The 16,027-nt window shown below is 41.1% G+C and overlaps 1 protein-coding gene across 1 annotated transcript in view; it reads left to right on the forward strand.

Annotated features, from left to right (window-relative positions):
* slc1a7a (solute carrier family 1 member 7a) overlaps window positions 1-14,455 on the forward strand; it is a 32,300-nt gene extending 17,845 nt beyond the window's left edge. Inside the window, exons 4-11 of the mRNA XM_035171653.2 lie at window positions 3,178-3,220; window positions 3,544-3,775; window positions 4,080-4,179; window positions 5,374-5,607; window positions 6,227-6,421; window positions 11,641-11,775; window positions 12,016-12,115; window positions 13,059-14,455. Coding sequence (XP_035027544.1) covers window positions 3,178-3,220; window positions 3,544-3,775; window positions 4,080-4,179; window positions 5,374-5,607; window positions 6,227-6,421; window positions 11,641-11,775; window positions 12,016-12,115; window positions 13,059-13,325 — 1,306 coding nt within the window. The 3' untranslated portion in view covers window positions 13,326-14,455. The remainder of the gene's footprint in view (window positions 1-3,177; window positions 3,221-3,543; window positions 3,776-4,079; window positions 4,180-5,373; window positions 5,608-6,226; window positions 6,422-11,640; window positions 11,776-12,015; window positions 12,116-13,058) is intronic.
* Window positions 14,456-16,027: the final 1,572 nt, after the last annotated feature.

Below are 16,027 nucleotides of genomic sequence, written 5' to 3' on the forward strand. Positions count from 1 at the left end.
GTTTGAGGTGAATTTGCAAATTAAATCTCAAATATTGACAACACCCATGTACCCATGGCAGCAGACTAAGTGGGAAAACTATTTCCAAGCACTGAGACTAAATATAATTTTCTGCTTCACACCTTGTAAATGACTGAGAGAGAGAGAGACGTTCAAACTTTGTGAGGATTATAATTGATTGCGTGCACGCCACCTTGTCATTACACCTGTCTATTAATACCTGCGATTGTACATTTCTAGCTCCGCGTGCGCTCTCATGTGACAGGGCGGGGGGGGGGTGCTCGAGGTCAGAGCGTAAAGCCTGCAGCCTCGTGTACCAGTGGGTTATCGTGCTAAGCTAATTAGTGCTGCTGAGGGACCGCTGCTGCATTCGAGGCATAGGTTAGAGGTGAGTCTAGGTCAGACCCACAGTGGGAAACATGACATCGAGGCCCTGGGAGCCACTGTGTCAGTGTGACAGTCGGTCAGTGGGCTAAAGGCAGCAGGGAGCTACTGAGGCGTCCAAATCGACGCACTGTCAACTGCAGAAAACTCAAAACTGTGTGTTTTTTTCATTCAAAAATATTTCAGACTTTGACATTTAAAAGCAATGTTTTGACATCTTGTTGAATCTGGTTCCATTGTTAGCATTTCAGAGTTTCAATAACAGAATCAAAAGTGAGTCTTTTTTTTTTTTATGACTCACCTTTAATAAAAATGTACAAAACAAGATAATAAACTTTCTGAGTCCATGACATCGCACTACGTGGTCATCACGTGGCAATGGTGTAGTGTCTTTGTGTGTGTGTGTGTGTGTGTGTGTGTGTGTGTGTGTGTGTGTGTGTGTGTGTGTGTGTGTGTGTGTGTGTTTGTGTGTGTTTGTGTGTGTGTCACAGAGCACAGCTGTGCTTTGGATTTAACTGGCAAAGCTTCTTTACAGCGTTCATCTATCATGCAGGCATCCTATGTTGGTCCTCTCACAAATGGGCCTGGCTGTCTGCGGGCCGTGTGTTTACGTGTGCGACTGTGTGATAAGTATGTATAATGAGCCCAGTATGTATGAATATGGGCATACTTGGATTTATTAGGGGGCAAAGGGGTCAGAGTGGTTCATTAGCCTGCTTTGCCGTCTTAGACACAGGACCGGCTGTTGAATGGCTCAGTGGTCAAATCCGTGCAGAATACTCACCCTGTGACTTGCACCATAATGTCGGCCCACACTCTCTCTGACTCGTTAATGTCACCCTGTTTAATGCATGAGCTAGAAAATGCAATATGTCCTTTAATCCTTCTGCAGCTGTAATGTGCTGTTTGAATTGTGGAATGACACAATTATTCAGCAGCCTGCAGTTTGCGCTACAGGGCTGGACGGTATGGCCAAAAGTTATGTCGAGATCAGATGTTCATATCAGTAGATGATAATAATTATCACCATAAAGGTCACATTATTGTTTATTATAGGGTCAGATGCTGATTATTGCTCCTGAGTGAAGGTTGTTGTTTTAAACTCTCTTTTATGAGCAGAGAATGACAAACACTTGATAAACAACAAAACATTAGTTATATTGCTTCTGATATTGCTTCTGATATTGGGAATGATATTGGGAATGATATTGGGAATGATATTGGGAATAATTATTAATATTAATTAATAACTGATATTGTTTTTTTGCCACTCAGTCATATTCTGCCCCACAAAGGGAGGCGGCTGCATTGCCCTCCTGTTTATGATTTGATCAGTCCATTGAAAGTATTGATTACACATTCAAATATATATTTTTAAAAAGACTCTCTACATGATAATAATCTACAACCTAAAGTTACAATAAATAGATTACTCAATTTTCCTCAACTGATTTAATGGGATTGTGTTAAATGTCTTTAAGGTTGAGTCAAAGTTTGAAAAATAATCAGGTTCCACTGTCCACAATTATTGTGTTTATTACCTTTGGGATTTGATTCATCAAAGGTCTTCTTCAATCTAAAGTAGTTTGTTTTCAATATTTTATTACATTGAATTATGAATTAATTATTACTGGTACAAACATTTTTAATTATCAGAAAAAGCTTTAGAATATGTGTCTCGGGCTTCAAGGACACTTCAGCATGTGGACGTGAGCCACATTGTCCTATTGGCAGAACCAGTTACATTAGGAAATCCTGGTAATTCTATGAATAATAATAGATATTTATCTATGAAATGATAATTCCTGCATCATCAATGTGAACTTGTATTTCATATTGCTGACCTTCTCCTATACCATGTACAGTCTCTACGTAGCTGTGCTGTAATCCTCAGACTTCATTTGAAAAATTACTGAACTGTGAGAGATTTTAATTACAGTGATTCCAGTATAAATCTCCATCCACCCATTGATATGATCATATATTGTCCATAGTGTGCAGGGTTGCAGGGCTATGGAACCATGTCCCAGCTCAAACTGGGTACTGAGTACAATCAGTGAATCAGTCATATTCACAACTACATATGAGCACTTAAGTACAGAGGGAAACGTGCATGTCATTGGAATATGGGAAAATCCACATAGAAACACATTAACTTATAGTCTAGATAGAATATTAGGGGAAAATACTAAAAATAATAGGGGAACAGGAACAAGGTGAATCCAGGTTGATTTACACATATTAAATGAATGCCTGTCACAAAAGCAAGAGATTAACTCAAAGAGAATCAAAACCTGTTTCAAAAAAGGGAACTTAACTTTCAGGGGTAGAGGGAGGAGGTAGATCTGATGAAGTTGCTGATATCTTGCAGATTCACTCTTTGTGAGGATGAACATATTGCATGTGTTGCATGGTTTGATGTCAAAGATTTTGTTTCAAAGCCAATTAAAACCAAGAGACATACAGGAAAGAATCCTTAATGACAATGAATTATGCTTTTCATCAAATACATGTTGTGTTGTACTCTCATTCATTATTGTCATTATTTTCTATCCTGTTTTGTGTGAATAATTTCCCTTTTTCTTTTTGTCCCTACTAACAAAGTGTCCTTGGGTCTCTTGAAAGGCGCTTTATAAATTGAAGTTATTATTATTATTATTTGCACTACATCTCTTTCTGTGGCTGAAGGACATTTGTGCTTTACTTTTAAATGACATGTGTGTGTGTTACGTTTATGGTGACCAATGCCATACACTGAAGGACTTACATGTTTCCTACAATTCTCCTCCACAGCAACATGTTTCCAGCCAACCTCGTTCAAGCTACATTTCAACAGGTAAGCTGAAGTGATGAAGGCAAAGACACTCACTTTTTAAGGGGGGTGGATTTTGATTCGTTTTGGTTTAGCGGGGATGGCATCCCCCAACAATTTCCAATGGTGCAATATTTCGGACCTTCTCTTCTACTCTGCAACTCTTTGTATTAGATGAATATTAAAGTGGAATCAAATAGGAACGTAAAAATGTGCCCATCTTTACCAGTAAATACCATTCTGACAGCTGGAGATGTTGGTATTATAAAGTGACACACTGAGAGAACCTGCTGCTTCGCACATCTACGTTCTGTGTCATGTTCATTCTGGTGTTTTTGTTTTTGAAGTATCGAACACAGAGAGTCCCAGAACTCATCCCCAAACCAACGTTGGCTCAGCTCCTGGATGAGACCACCACGCGCAGGATCTACATCTACGGCATCCAGGATGACAACGGCACTGACGTGCAGAACTTCTCCCTGGACCTCACACCGCCCCCTGACGTCATCATGAAAACATCCCCCGGTACCAGCGAAGGCATGAATGTGCTGGGGATTGTTATTTTCTCTGCAACCATGGGTGAGTAGTTGGCATGGAGCTCATAAGCACACACACACCTTCACACACATAACATACTACTAACTTGCATGATTGAAGTCTCGGCACACACACACCTTTGCATAATTAATTGAAAACTTTTTTGTATGTATTCCCCTGAGGGAGGCAGAGAACAAAGAAATTACGTATGCATTTGCCGAATGCATTATTGTTGATATATAATTGAATATATGAATAAATTAATATAACATTGTGTACTCAAGATTTTATTCAGTACCTACATGCAGCATATGTTGATGTTGTTGTTGTTTTTTTTTCAATCCAGGAATAATGCTGGGGAGAATGGGACCCAATGGAAGCGCTTTGGTCAACTTCTGCCAGAGTTTAAATGAGGCGGTGTTGAAGATTGTTGCCATAGTCATCTGGTAAGAGTTGTTATCATGAGAGTAAACAGCACCAAAACAAAGTAACAATTATTTAGTACTGATAACTGTAGTGATGATCAATTAGCTTTAGCTGAAACACTATTAGGAAGCTCTCATTTTTAGCCCAGCCGTGTGCTTGGCTGTATGAATGGCAGTGGTGTCCACCTCTTTGGGACCCCAGAATGAAATACACTACATGGACAAAGGTATTGGGACACCTATACATTACACCTGCAGGTGTTGTGATGACACCCCCTTCAGCTGTAACAGCTTCCACTCTTCTGGTAAGGCTCCCTACAAGATTCTGGAGTTTGTCCACAGGGATTTTGGCCCATTCATCCAGAAGAGCATGTGTGGGTGGTTGTGGCTGAGGGGTAGAGTGGCGGTTCAATCCTCAGTCCTGCCGAAGTGTCCTAAATGGCCCTTCATAGATGTTGAATGCACTTTGGATAAAAGCGTCTGCCAAATGACATGTAATGTGTAATGTGAGGTCAGACACTGATGTCCCATCTCCATTCCAGTTCATTGCAAAGGTGTTTGATGGGGTTGAGGTCAGGGCTCTGTGCGGTCAAATTCTTCCACACCAAACTCACCCAAACAGTCCTTTATGGACCAGAAAAGGGCCTTCCCTAAAAACTGTTCCCACAAAGTTGGAAGCATTGAATTGTCCAGTCGAACAAATGACTGAATTAAACACCTGATGATTAAGAAGTGTGTCCGAAAACCTTTGTCCACATAGTGTAGCTTGAATCGCTCAGAGATTTAGTCATTCTTGGTCCCCAGAGAATGAATCTTTATGACTCCTGTGAATTTCTTACCAGTGCTACAATACAAAATTAGTTTTTAGCAGAATGACAACTGTTGGATGGCTAACATGGAAATGAGCATCATTCATGTCCTCAGGAAAAATGTCATGTTGCGCCACTATCAGATCACAATTACTTTTTGTCTTACGTTTTTGGTTATTTTTTACATTTGAACACTCTGAAAGATGTTATACTTGCTATTCATAGAGTTGTCAGTGGTGTTTCAATACTAGACGCAGCGAGAAAAGAGAAATAGCATTTTGAGAAAAGCTTTTCTTGTGGCTGATAACCTCAACATGTGCTCTACCTTCCCTCCCTCCCTCCTCTCCTCTCCTCTCCTCTCCTCTCCTCTCCTCTCCTCTCCTCTCCTCTCCTCTCTCCTTCCCAGGTATTTCCCCTTTGGTATTGTGTTCCTGGTTGCCGGAAAGATCTTGGAGATGGACGACCCTTCAGCCATGGGGAAGAAGCTGGGCTTTTACGCCATCACCGTGGTAATGGGCTTGGTGCTACATGGGCTCTTCATCCTCCCAGCCATGTACTTCTTCATCACTAAAAAGAGCCCCATTGTTTACATCAGAGGCATCCTACAGGCTCTGCTCATCTCCTTAGCAACCTCATCCAGGTAAAAGACCTTTCTCAACTATGTCCTAAACTGGATTTATCTTTATGTTTGTGGAGGAAGTATTTGTGATTCTGTTTTCCACCTCAAGGGTGTATCTTATGCTTGGATTGGAGATTTATAGAATAGGGCTTTTCCAACAACAGAACACATTGTAGCCATTCACAGGGATGAGCAGCATTAGTCATAGTTAGTCCATATATTCTTCACATTTTCAAATGCTAGCAATTGTCCTCCATCAAAGCACAAAGTTTACTTTCAGTTTATTTTTCCAGAATTACAAATGTGAGAAAGAAATATTTTTGTCACGTATCTTTTTGTTTTTAGTTCTAATATCAACAGTTTTGTCAGAAATTTTCAAAATGAAATGAATCTACTGACGTCATACGCTGAGAAAAGCATCAACACCAAGTAGTATCAGATTTTAGAGCACTTGGATATTTCACTGCTTTGTCACGTTGGCTCAAACAAGAGCTACTTGTAACAAAAGATTTTGTGACTTTGTTGCATGATTGACATCCGATTATTTAAAGCAGATAGACGCAGCTCCTTACAAGAGGTATTTCATAGACTGCTCTGATTGTCTGAGAGGAGCTGTCATCGTTATCGTTTCCCCTCGCAGCTCTGCTACTCTGCCTATCACCTTCAAGTGCCTCCTCGAGAACAACCACATCGACAGACGCATCATCCGCTTCGTGCTGCCCGTCGGTGCCACCATCAACATGGACGGCACCGCTCTCTACGAGGCCGTGGCAGCCATCTTCATCGCCCAAGTGAATAATTATGAGCTTGACTTTGGGCAGATCATCACAATCAGGTAAGAGCAGCACATTTTTGGCCTGGAGCAGGCACCAACAAAAGTATGACTAATCACCTGTTTTAAATGTCAGCAGGTTAGGGAGGTGGAACAAAATGAAGGATATCCTCTGAGCTCTTGAGTCAAATGAAAAGCTTTTTTTTATTAAATGTTTCGACCACTTTATTGATTTTATTGGATGTCTTAATTAAAGGAAGTCAAATAAAAGCAAAGGGATTAAGGGGGCATGCAATTAATATTACAGATATTAAGAGAGTTGAAAGACATTTACCATGCAGGAAAAAGATTGCAAATGAAAGATTCATCTGGCTTTTCCTTTGGGAGATTTCCAAGCCTGTGTCTACAGTGGTTTGACCTTTACCAGAAACTATATGTCAGCGTATAAGGCACTCATCTAAATCACGACTGTTTGCTGTCCTGGCTCCTAAATGGTGGAACGAGTTCCCCATTGACATCCGGACATCAGAAAGTTTACACATCTTCCGCCGCAAACTAAAAACACACCTCTTCCGACTATACCTTGAATAACATTTTTAAAACTAACAATTTAGTAGCACTTAAAATGGCACTTACTTATAGCACTTTGTAGTTTTGCTTTTTTGAAGAAATTGTACTTTCTCTATTCTTGTTGTTCGGGGTTTGTACCCTCATGGTTGAATGCACTTATTGTAAGTCGCTTTGGATAAAAGCGTCAGCTAAATGTAATGTAATGTAATCTTGGTCGGCACTGTACAGATTTTGACCATCTTTTATTCAAATGTCTCTTTTCAATGCCTCCTCCTTCATTGAAGATTGCCATAAGATTAATTCAACCATATTAAAATTAAAAAAACAATTAGAAATAACATATTTAGCCATAGTAAAAATTAAAATTGGTAGATAAGCTTAAAATAAAAAATGTCATCAGCCCTTTGATATTCTTTGCCCCTATGACCCATAATGTCACTAGTAGAGCACATACCTTCGCAAAGGGCCAATGGTCCCCTTACATTCAACCAATCTGCCTCAAATTACACACACTCATGGATATTAGATCCCTTAATGTGCCTGATTTTTTTCATCAAGATCCATGAATTATTCCACTGGGAAACTGTGAAATTATTGAAAAACGCTGTCTTGCAATGTTAAAGAAAATGATTTTTTTTTCAAACCGGATCCCTACATCTGCACTAAAATTGAATGTGTGCTTCCTTGACCCAAGCCACATATTTCCACCAGGTTTTGCGATACGTTCAGTATCTTTTGTGTAATCTTGTTTACCGACAAACAAACAAATGGACAGGGGTTAAACCACAGGAAATACTACAAGTCTTTATGCAAACTAGCTCAGATAAATATCCTTTGTATGATTCAACAAACCCTGGGGATAATTGGGGTCTCTGGCACCTTTTATTTTTTAGGGGTCAGAGTCATTTAGTCATTTTGGAAAACATGCTTATTGATGACCTGTTGAGAGATATTTGACAACCTTAACTTCACTTAAAAATGTCAATATAAACATATTCTGGGGTTATAACTTCCATCTACTCTGGTTGCCAGGCAACTGAACATTTAATTAGCAAGTTTTAGACATGCTGATCGGTGGATTTACCTTTTGAAAAACCAAGGCACAGTCCTTCCTCTGTTTCCTCCTGTTTCTAGTATTTATGCTATGCTAAGATAAGATCAGTTAACAGGCTTCACGTTAACACATAGCCATGAGAGTGGCAGTGGGTAATTTGCTCATCTAACTCTCGGGAAGAACGTGAATAAATGCATTTCCTCATATTTCAAACTTTTCCTTTTGAAATGACTACATATACAGCTGGGTCGGGTTTTTATCTGAGTAGCAATTGTTGCATATAAGGACCACCCCTCCTAAAGTGTGACGACACAAGCAAACTTCATTTGGGTCAAATGGTGCAGGCACGCTTGCGGTGATTTGAGTGCAACATATGAATTATCTAACGTCACACATTTGGTTTAATTCTGAGTAATAAAAAAAATATGATGGGATTTACTCGATACACATATATGTAAATGTCACACAGATTACGCCTCATATGAGCTCCTTAGTCTGATCTGATTTCTGCTAAATCAGTCTGGAAGCCCCAGGGAGACAGACAGACTGATAGACAAACACAAACACCCAACAGACCCCCTCCGGCCAATACCACTACCCTACGACTTTCAGCCCCAGGTAAACAAGTCCACCCAGAAAAAAAGTCCTGTTCCTCCTCTAATTTGATGACATTTCCTACTGTGATAACATTAAGCAGACCTCTCCTCATGGCTGCGGTCTGTGCCCATTCCCTCATAATCCCTTGGCTGTAAGACCCATATGACCTGCATTACTCATCTCCCTTGTCACGCCAGAATTATAATAATTTTTCCCTCTCTGGATCCTGTTCCCGTGCTGTTTGGCTGCTGACCAGGAAGCTGCTCCATCTGCATGCTCAACCCAAACCCAACTTCCCTCCTCATCCGCCATTCCTACAAGCTAGAGGCTCCCGGCCTCAGCACCCTTGAGACTGAGGACTTGTATGAGGCCTCGGAAATATTTGTTGCATGGCCACAAGGAAACTGTACTTTGGCCAATAAAAACCTGAGTAATAATTATATAAATTTCATTGGTGGGGGGAATGTGTTGGGCAAGTTGGCTATATTCCCTGGCGGTTGGCAGCTCAGTCCTTATTGGTTCCTCCAATGCTAGGTCGTTCAGAAATGGCATCCAGAGTAAAAAAATAACTATGCCAAACAAATGTGCAGATGGTGATCTTCCTCTCATGGGAGCAGCCGACAACAACAACATAGTTTATATCAAGCTATTTTTTTCTGCAATTGCCCCCTGACCAACCCATCCCCGAACAGTCTGTCAAAGCTAGTGTCACTAGTCACAGAAGGCCTGGCAAGCTTTGGATTTATCCACATGGGGCTGTGTGTTATGTTTGTGATAGGCTGGACCCAAATGCAAACAAGGCAGGCAACATCGTAGAAGGACGCTGGTGGCTGAAAACTCCCAACTCCAAAAAAGGCAAAAAAAACGAAACACTGGGAGAAAAATCCGAAACGCAGAACTAAAGATATGTACATGAACAGAACTGGAGACATCCCAAGAAGCAGAACAGACAAAGTGACAAAGGGAAAACACAACACTACAAAACGGCGAACTCACTGTAAAGTGGATTGTAGTGAGGGATATAAAGGGAGGCAGAGATAATTGAACACAGGTGAGACACATGAGGACAGGCGCAGACAACCACAAGGGCGGGAAACACAAGAAGTGAAGTGACAACAATGAGACACAGTTCGAAACAGGGAAGGGAAGTGACTGTCAAAATAAAATGTGAACCAAGAAAACATACACATGGGATCACATGACAGTGTTTCCAGATGCACGATATTTATTTTATTTGTACGATATATGATGAATAATGCATGCATACGCATCTCTTCTCACATGACGTCCTTCCAGCAAATCATGCATGTTGTGATGAACGTGAATATGGACCCCTGCGTCTGTATTTGCGCACATTATCAGCTCAAACACAAGGCCTGACACAACGTAGCAAACGTGAGCACTCCCAGCCAACTGGCTTCTCACTGAGCGAGAAGGGGAATGTTGGCCAACTATGTTAGGAGCAACAAGTTACATTAGTTTTAGAACATAGGACAAGATGGTATCCAGGTCTTCCGGACACTAGTGAGGATGCCAACCGCCAGTAGATGTTCGCAGATGTGAGCAACCACCGGCGGATGTTAGGAACATATCTCCAGTTGTTAGCATCAACAGGTGTTTCTGTATTTTAAATCACAAAAGGACATCCTCTGCTAAGGCAGGTCCATCACAGGCTGATCAGACCTGGCTGCATGTCCCTAACATCTTGGGGCAGAGTTGGGATCTTTCCTCATGATCCAGAGCCATTGGCTGCAGCGTTGTGCGGCCCGTGCCGTTTCTTTTATGGTCTGGCGCAGGGCTTGTCTGTGGATTCCTAGATCTCTGAGCAAACTGATGGTGGGTGTCGCAATAAAACCCCTGCAGCTGTAAGCTTCACTCGATGAGCTCCTGCTTTCCAGCCACGTTGTTCTGATTTGTGTGACATGTGCAGTTGTAGAACGCTTGACAGGCTGTCAGTGGAGCCCGTTAGAGAAAGGTCAATGACCACCTACGTGCAGCAGATTACTTCAACACTTCCTGTCATACTGATCTTGAACTCAAATAGTCACCACTATTACGGCATCAAGGCAGTTTGTCTTCACACTCTTCCAGTGATATACATGAATTCTGTGTGAAGACACTGTGCGTCGGGCTGATCATTTATTGTGAAATGTAATTGTATATTTTGTGAGGTAAATACGAGAGTAGTATATAGTAGCTTAAAATTGAAGTGTTCAAGTATAGCTCAAAACTGTACTTGAGTGAGTTTGATTACTTTAATAACTAGAATGGAACTCAGTAGAGCTCCTCAAAGGCCCAATTATTCCATTGAATTCAATGAAGCCTCACTAAATTGCACACACTCACAGATATCAGTTTCCTAAATATGTCTAAATTTTTGTGCAGAATCCTGCAGAGAAGTTTTTTTACAAATCAACCAAATTACAGACAGACAGGGGCAGAAGAAGAACCTCTTCAGTGGAGATAATTACTTACCAGTGTCTGTGTACTCACTTTATTTTGTATGCCCCTGTGCCAGCAACAGTTAGTGGCCGGAGGTCTTATCTTTTTTGGGTTGACTTTTCTGTCCATGGACCCTATGTCCGTACGTCTTGTGAACATATTTCAAAGCCTCAAGGGAATTTCTTCAATATTTTTGAATATTTCAGGAAGACTTTCAGGGAATTCTTTCAAATTTGGCACAAACTTTCAATTAAACTCAAAGATGAATTAATAGATCTTGGTTGACAAAGCTCAAGATCACTGTGGCCTCACAAAACTTGTTTTTGGTCTCTTTATATATGGCCCATTATATCTTTGCCCTTGGGGAATTTCTTCAAATTATGACCAGTGGTCACATATGAGTCTGGAAAAGAATGTACGTAGAAACTGCACAGGCAAAAAAACACAGGGCTGTAATCCAAGTTTACCTATTTCAGTCATGTAATTCTACCCCTCACAAACTATTCCGTACTTTCCCTCACAACTTCCGTGAGAACCAAAAAAAAAAATACCTTCTCGAGAATCTCTTCCTGTAGATTATAAAAATAAAAACACTCTGCTCTTCTGTCTGTTCTCCCAGCATCACTGCCACTGCAGCCAGTATCGGTGCAGCAGGAATCCCACAGGCAGGACTCGTAACCATGGTGATCGTGCTGACCTCCGTGGGTCTGCCCACTGATGACATTACTCTCATCATTGCTGTTGACTGGGCCTTGTAAGTAAGGGTTTGTCTTTTCACAGAGAATAGCACACATTTAACGTCACCATGTTTGGGAAATGAAATGCTACGTGTCCTAATGTTACTACTTACTAGAAGGCAACACTTGAATTATTGAAATACACACAGACCAGGCACATTACTTCATGCATCTGGAATATTTTACTGTAAGCTTCTATGTTGCATAAACCTGAAAGAAACCTTCATTGACAACATGGTTTTGGTTTTATCATGTAGGGATCGATTCAGGACCATGGTCAACGTGATGGGTGACGCCCTGGCCACAGGCATCATGGCTCATATCTGCAGAAAGGATTTTGTCAAAGAGGGGGAGCAGGTGAGAGCACCATGGTCAAATGAATGGACTCTGCAGGAGTCCGCACTCTGCACACATCATTTTATAATTCACAATGTCCTCATTGACCATCCAGGTTGTCTCGACCTGTGCAAAGAACAAGCTGTACTATTTCCTCTTTGAAAAAGAAGTGGTGTGTGGGTGTAATATAGAGTTTATATAAAATATATAGTTAAATCTTTTGCATGTGTGTAGAAGGTCAATTGGGTTTTAGGTGGTGGAAGAGGTTTGACATTTCAGGATATACTTTTAATTAATTTTTGGCCAAGAGTTAGTTTGAATAGTGGATGGAGCCAAGAGAGATGTTATTCAACCTTGGACAAAAAATTTGTAAACAACAAAACTATTACTTACATTACTTACATTACTAAATTAAAAGGTTCATTAATTTGGAAAGACTGCTACACGCTGACGTCAGACACGACGTACGTATGTCATACTAAAGTCTTTCGTGCGCTCCGTAAATTGAAATATGAAAGAAAAAGTAACTGTGTCAAATGTTACAAAGACATGAACCATGGTTTGGACTTTCAGGTGGGAAAAACGACCTTAACAAGAATGGCACTTAGTGGAGCACGTACCTCAGCCGAGACCCAACAGTCCCTTTAAATTCAACCTTATCTGCACCAAATTGCACACACTTATAGAAATCAGTCTCCTAAACATGCCTGATTGTTTTCATAAAGATCCATACATGATTCCCTGGGAAATGAAGGAAAAGCTTGAAAAAAACACCTGATCTCACAATGTTAAAGAAAGTGGGGATAAAAATCCTGGATCTGCACCAAATCCTTCCACCAAGTTTTTGTTGAAGTCAGTTCTGTTGTTTTTGTGTAATCTTGCAAACAAACAAACAAAAAAACATAACCTCCTTGGTGTAGGTAATTAAGAGCATCCTCTTCCTCTTCCTCATCTCATCCTCCAGGTGCCTCTGATCTGCGAGACCAAACCCATGATCAGCATCCAGCAGATGATGACCTACCAGAACCAGAAGAACGGCTGCTACCAGCCGCCCCCGCCGGGCAGCAGGCACGACCACCACGCCCCGGACGTGGCTCGCCTGATGCAGCTGGAGGAGGGCGTTCGGCCGGCAGAGAAGAAGAAGCACGGCCACTCCTCTCATCGAAAGAGAGAGCACAGGGACAAGGAACACTGTTCAATTGACATGAACGGCCTGGAGACTAATGTATAAAAAAGCAGCCGCCCTCCCGACAGCCACTGGCACATCCGCAGCTGCAGGACCAGCAGGAGAGGAAGAACAGATCCAGGAACTGAGGTGACTGAAGTTCACACGCTTCTCTCTTCTGAGAAGGAAGGACAGCGGCCAAGAAAAGACGTTTTTTTTCTACATAACCTAAATGATGACCCACATTTGATTGTGTATGTTTGTGAGTGTACATATTTATCAGATGTATTATTGTACAGCAGCAGTGAGAGCGTGCTGTGGCTGACAAACCGTTTCACTCCCAGATCTGTGAGTCTCTCTCGCAGGGAAGTGAAAAAGGAGAACACAATAACTCATGACAGATAAAATCTCTCCTTTAGCATTTCATTGGGTTTTTATTGTGTTTTCTTAAATCAAAATGCTTGGTATGTTTTTCCAGTTGATTCACTAACTCAATAAAGCGCACAGCAGAAAGACAAAATGGGACCAAGCAAGATAATTGAACTGTAACAAGAACCCATTCATTTGAACGCACCTATGCAATAGTTTCACATTGAAGAAACAAATTTCTCAGAATTTTGGGCAAGGAAAAAAAAATGGGAATTTTCTCAGCAACACCTTTCCTTACACTTGTCTTCACTGCCTTGTTGTCCCGAGTCCGAGTGGGCACTCCGCCTCGAACCTGCAGTACTGTACGACAATCGCCACACAGCGAGGCGGAAGCGACGACCGAGATCACAATGAAAATGAAGACGAGTGTTTGTCCTCGTGTTGAAGTCCTGTCAAGTTGTCTTTGCACCCCGTTGTATTCCCTCTTTGCCTTAAACGACCAAAGGAGAAGCACGTGGGACCAGGGCGTTAACCCGACACACGCCAGGGGCAGGTGAGACAAACGCAACACGACAATAACAGCTCGCACTCTGAACTCTGTCCATATGTATGTGATAATAATGCTGTACATGTGTGTATTTCAAAAGTAAAAAAAAAAAAAAGATGTACTGTAGATTTTACTACCATGTCAGTATGTTTCAAAAGCTGCCATTCTGTATTTGTATAAAGAAACGTTTCACTGTAGTCGAACATTTATAAAAGTGTACCAGCTCTGTAAAAAAAGAAAACATTGAGAGATTGAAAAATATATCAAAAATATACGAGTAGTATACTGTTTGGCGTATTATTATTATTTTTTTTAAATGGTACTGAGATTTGGGTGCAATGCAAAGCAATTTTGGGTAGTAAAATTAATAACTAGATTGGCCAAGGCCCAACAGTCTCCTTATGAAACCACATTTAAATTCACTAGATCCAGATGTTGAGTTATTTGTTTCTGCACCAAATTGCAAACTGTCATAAATATCAGTCCCCTCATCATTTCAGATGCTTTTTAATCAAGATTCATTAATTGTTATTATGAATTATGGCAAAACGTCCTATCTCACAATATCAAAATCCCCCCCCCCCCGCTCTGATTTACTGTATCTACTCACTTGAAGGTCAACACTACATACTGTACATGTCTTTTTCAATAATGGACACATGGTACAGTCTGTCCGCTATAAAGTCCATAAAGGGAAAAATGTTGACAAAATAGGATTTGAATCACTAAGTGAATAGTGTTTGGCGGAGGAGTGGGATCCACGTGAACTCTTTTTATGCCGTTCGATTCCGTTTTATTTGTATCGCGTCAAATCACAGCTTCTATGACCTTGAGGCCCTTTGCAGAGGAAGGTGGAGACCTTACGTCATTACAGAGAAAATCCTAACAGCTGCAACAATAAACAAGCCCTCAATGACGGAGAAAGAAGGAAGAAACCTTGAGCGGAGCAGGAGAAAGGCGATTACCTTCGTCATGGAGGTTATGTTGTCACCTTTGCCCTTTGGATTATTCAAGCACTACAGAGCAAACAAAGCAAACGCAATATTCGGCCTTCTCAAAAACTGAGGCCTTGGCCGAAACTCAACTCTAGGAAACTAGAGTGTCACTTGAAAAATCTTGCAATGTTAAAGAAGGTGAAAAGGAAAAAAACGTCCCTGAATCATACTGCACCCTAAAAACAAGTTTCATGGAAATCAGTTGAGTAGTTTTTGCACAATCCTGCCCACAAACACACAAACGCAGATGAAAACATAACTACCTTGGTGGAGTTAATTAACGTAAATAGAACGTCTTTTACATCCTTGCAGACATGTAGAGCAAGAAATGAAGCTCGTTTCCACTTCAACCCGAAGTCTCTCTTCATGGAGCAGCATTAATAAATGAATGGACGTACAAAAACTATATAATTTATGTATGAGGTTAAATTCCCACAACCTGTGTGTTTACTGAGCTCCAAACACCAGAGGCATTTAGTGAACACACACACACACACACACACACACACACACACACACACGAATACTTAAGTTGTGAAAGGGATACTTGCTGTCTCAAGTCTATGGTGTCAAGGTCAAAGCGAGAATGTGTCAATGTGTCAGAATTTAAATTCAACTTCACGTCTCCAGTGGGTTCAGCTGTTAGAATCCAGCTCTGCACGCTGACTTGTTTACTGAATTAATGCCTGTATGAAAGACGCCAGACGTCAGAGCTGCAGTCACTTCTAACTTCCAGATGATGAATTTTGAAAACTGATTCCCCGAGTCAGTGTCAGAGACGGGCCTGTGCCGAACTGATGGGTCTCATTCAATCAGAGTTTCGCATATTTAAATATAAACTTCTGTGACTTTGAGCC

This window comes from Hippoglossus stenolepis, chromosome 11, assembly GCF_022539355.2.
Source record: "Hippoglossus stenolepis isolate QCI-W04-F060 chromosome 11, HSTE1.2, whole genome shotgun sequence".
NCBI classification, from domain to species: Eukaryota; Metazoa; Chordata; class Actinopteri; order Pleuronectiformes; family Pleuronectidae; genus Hippoglossus; species Hippoglossus stenolepis.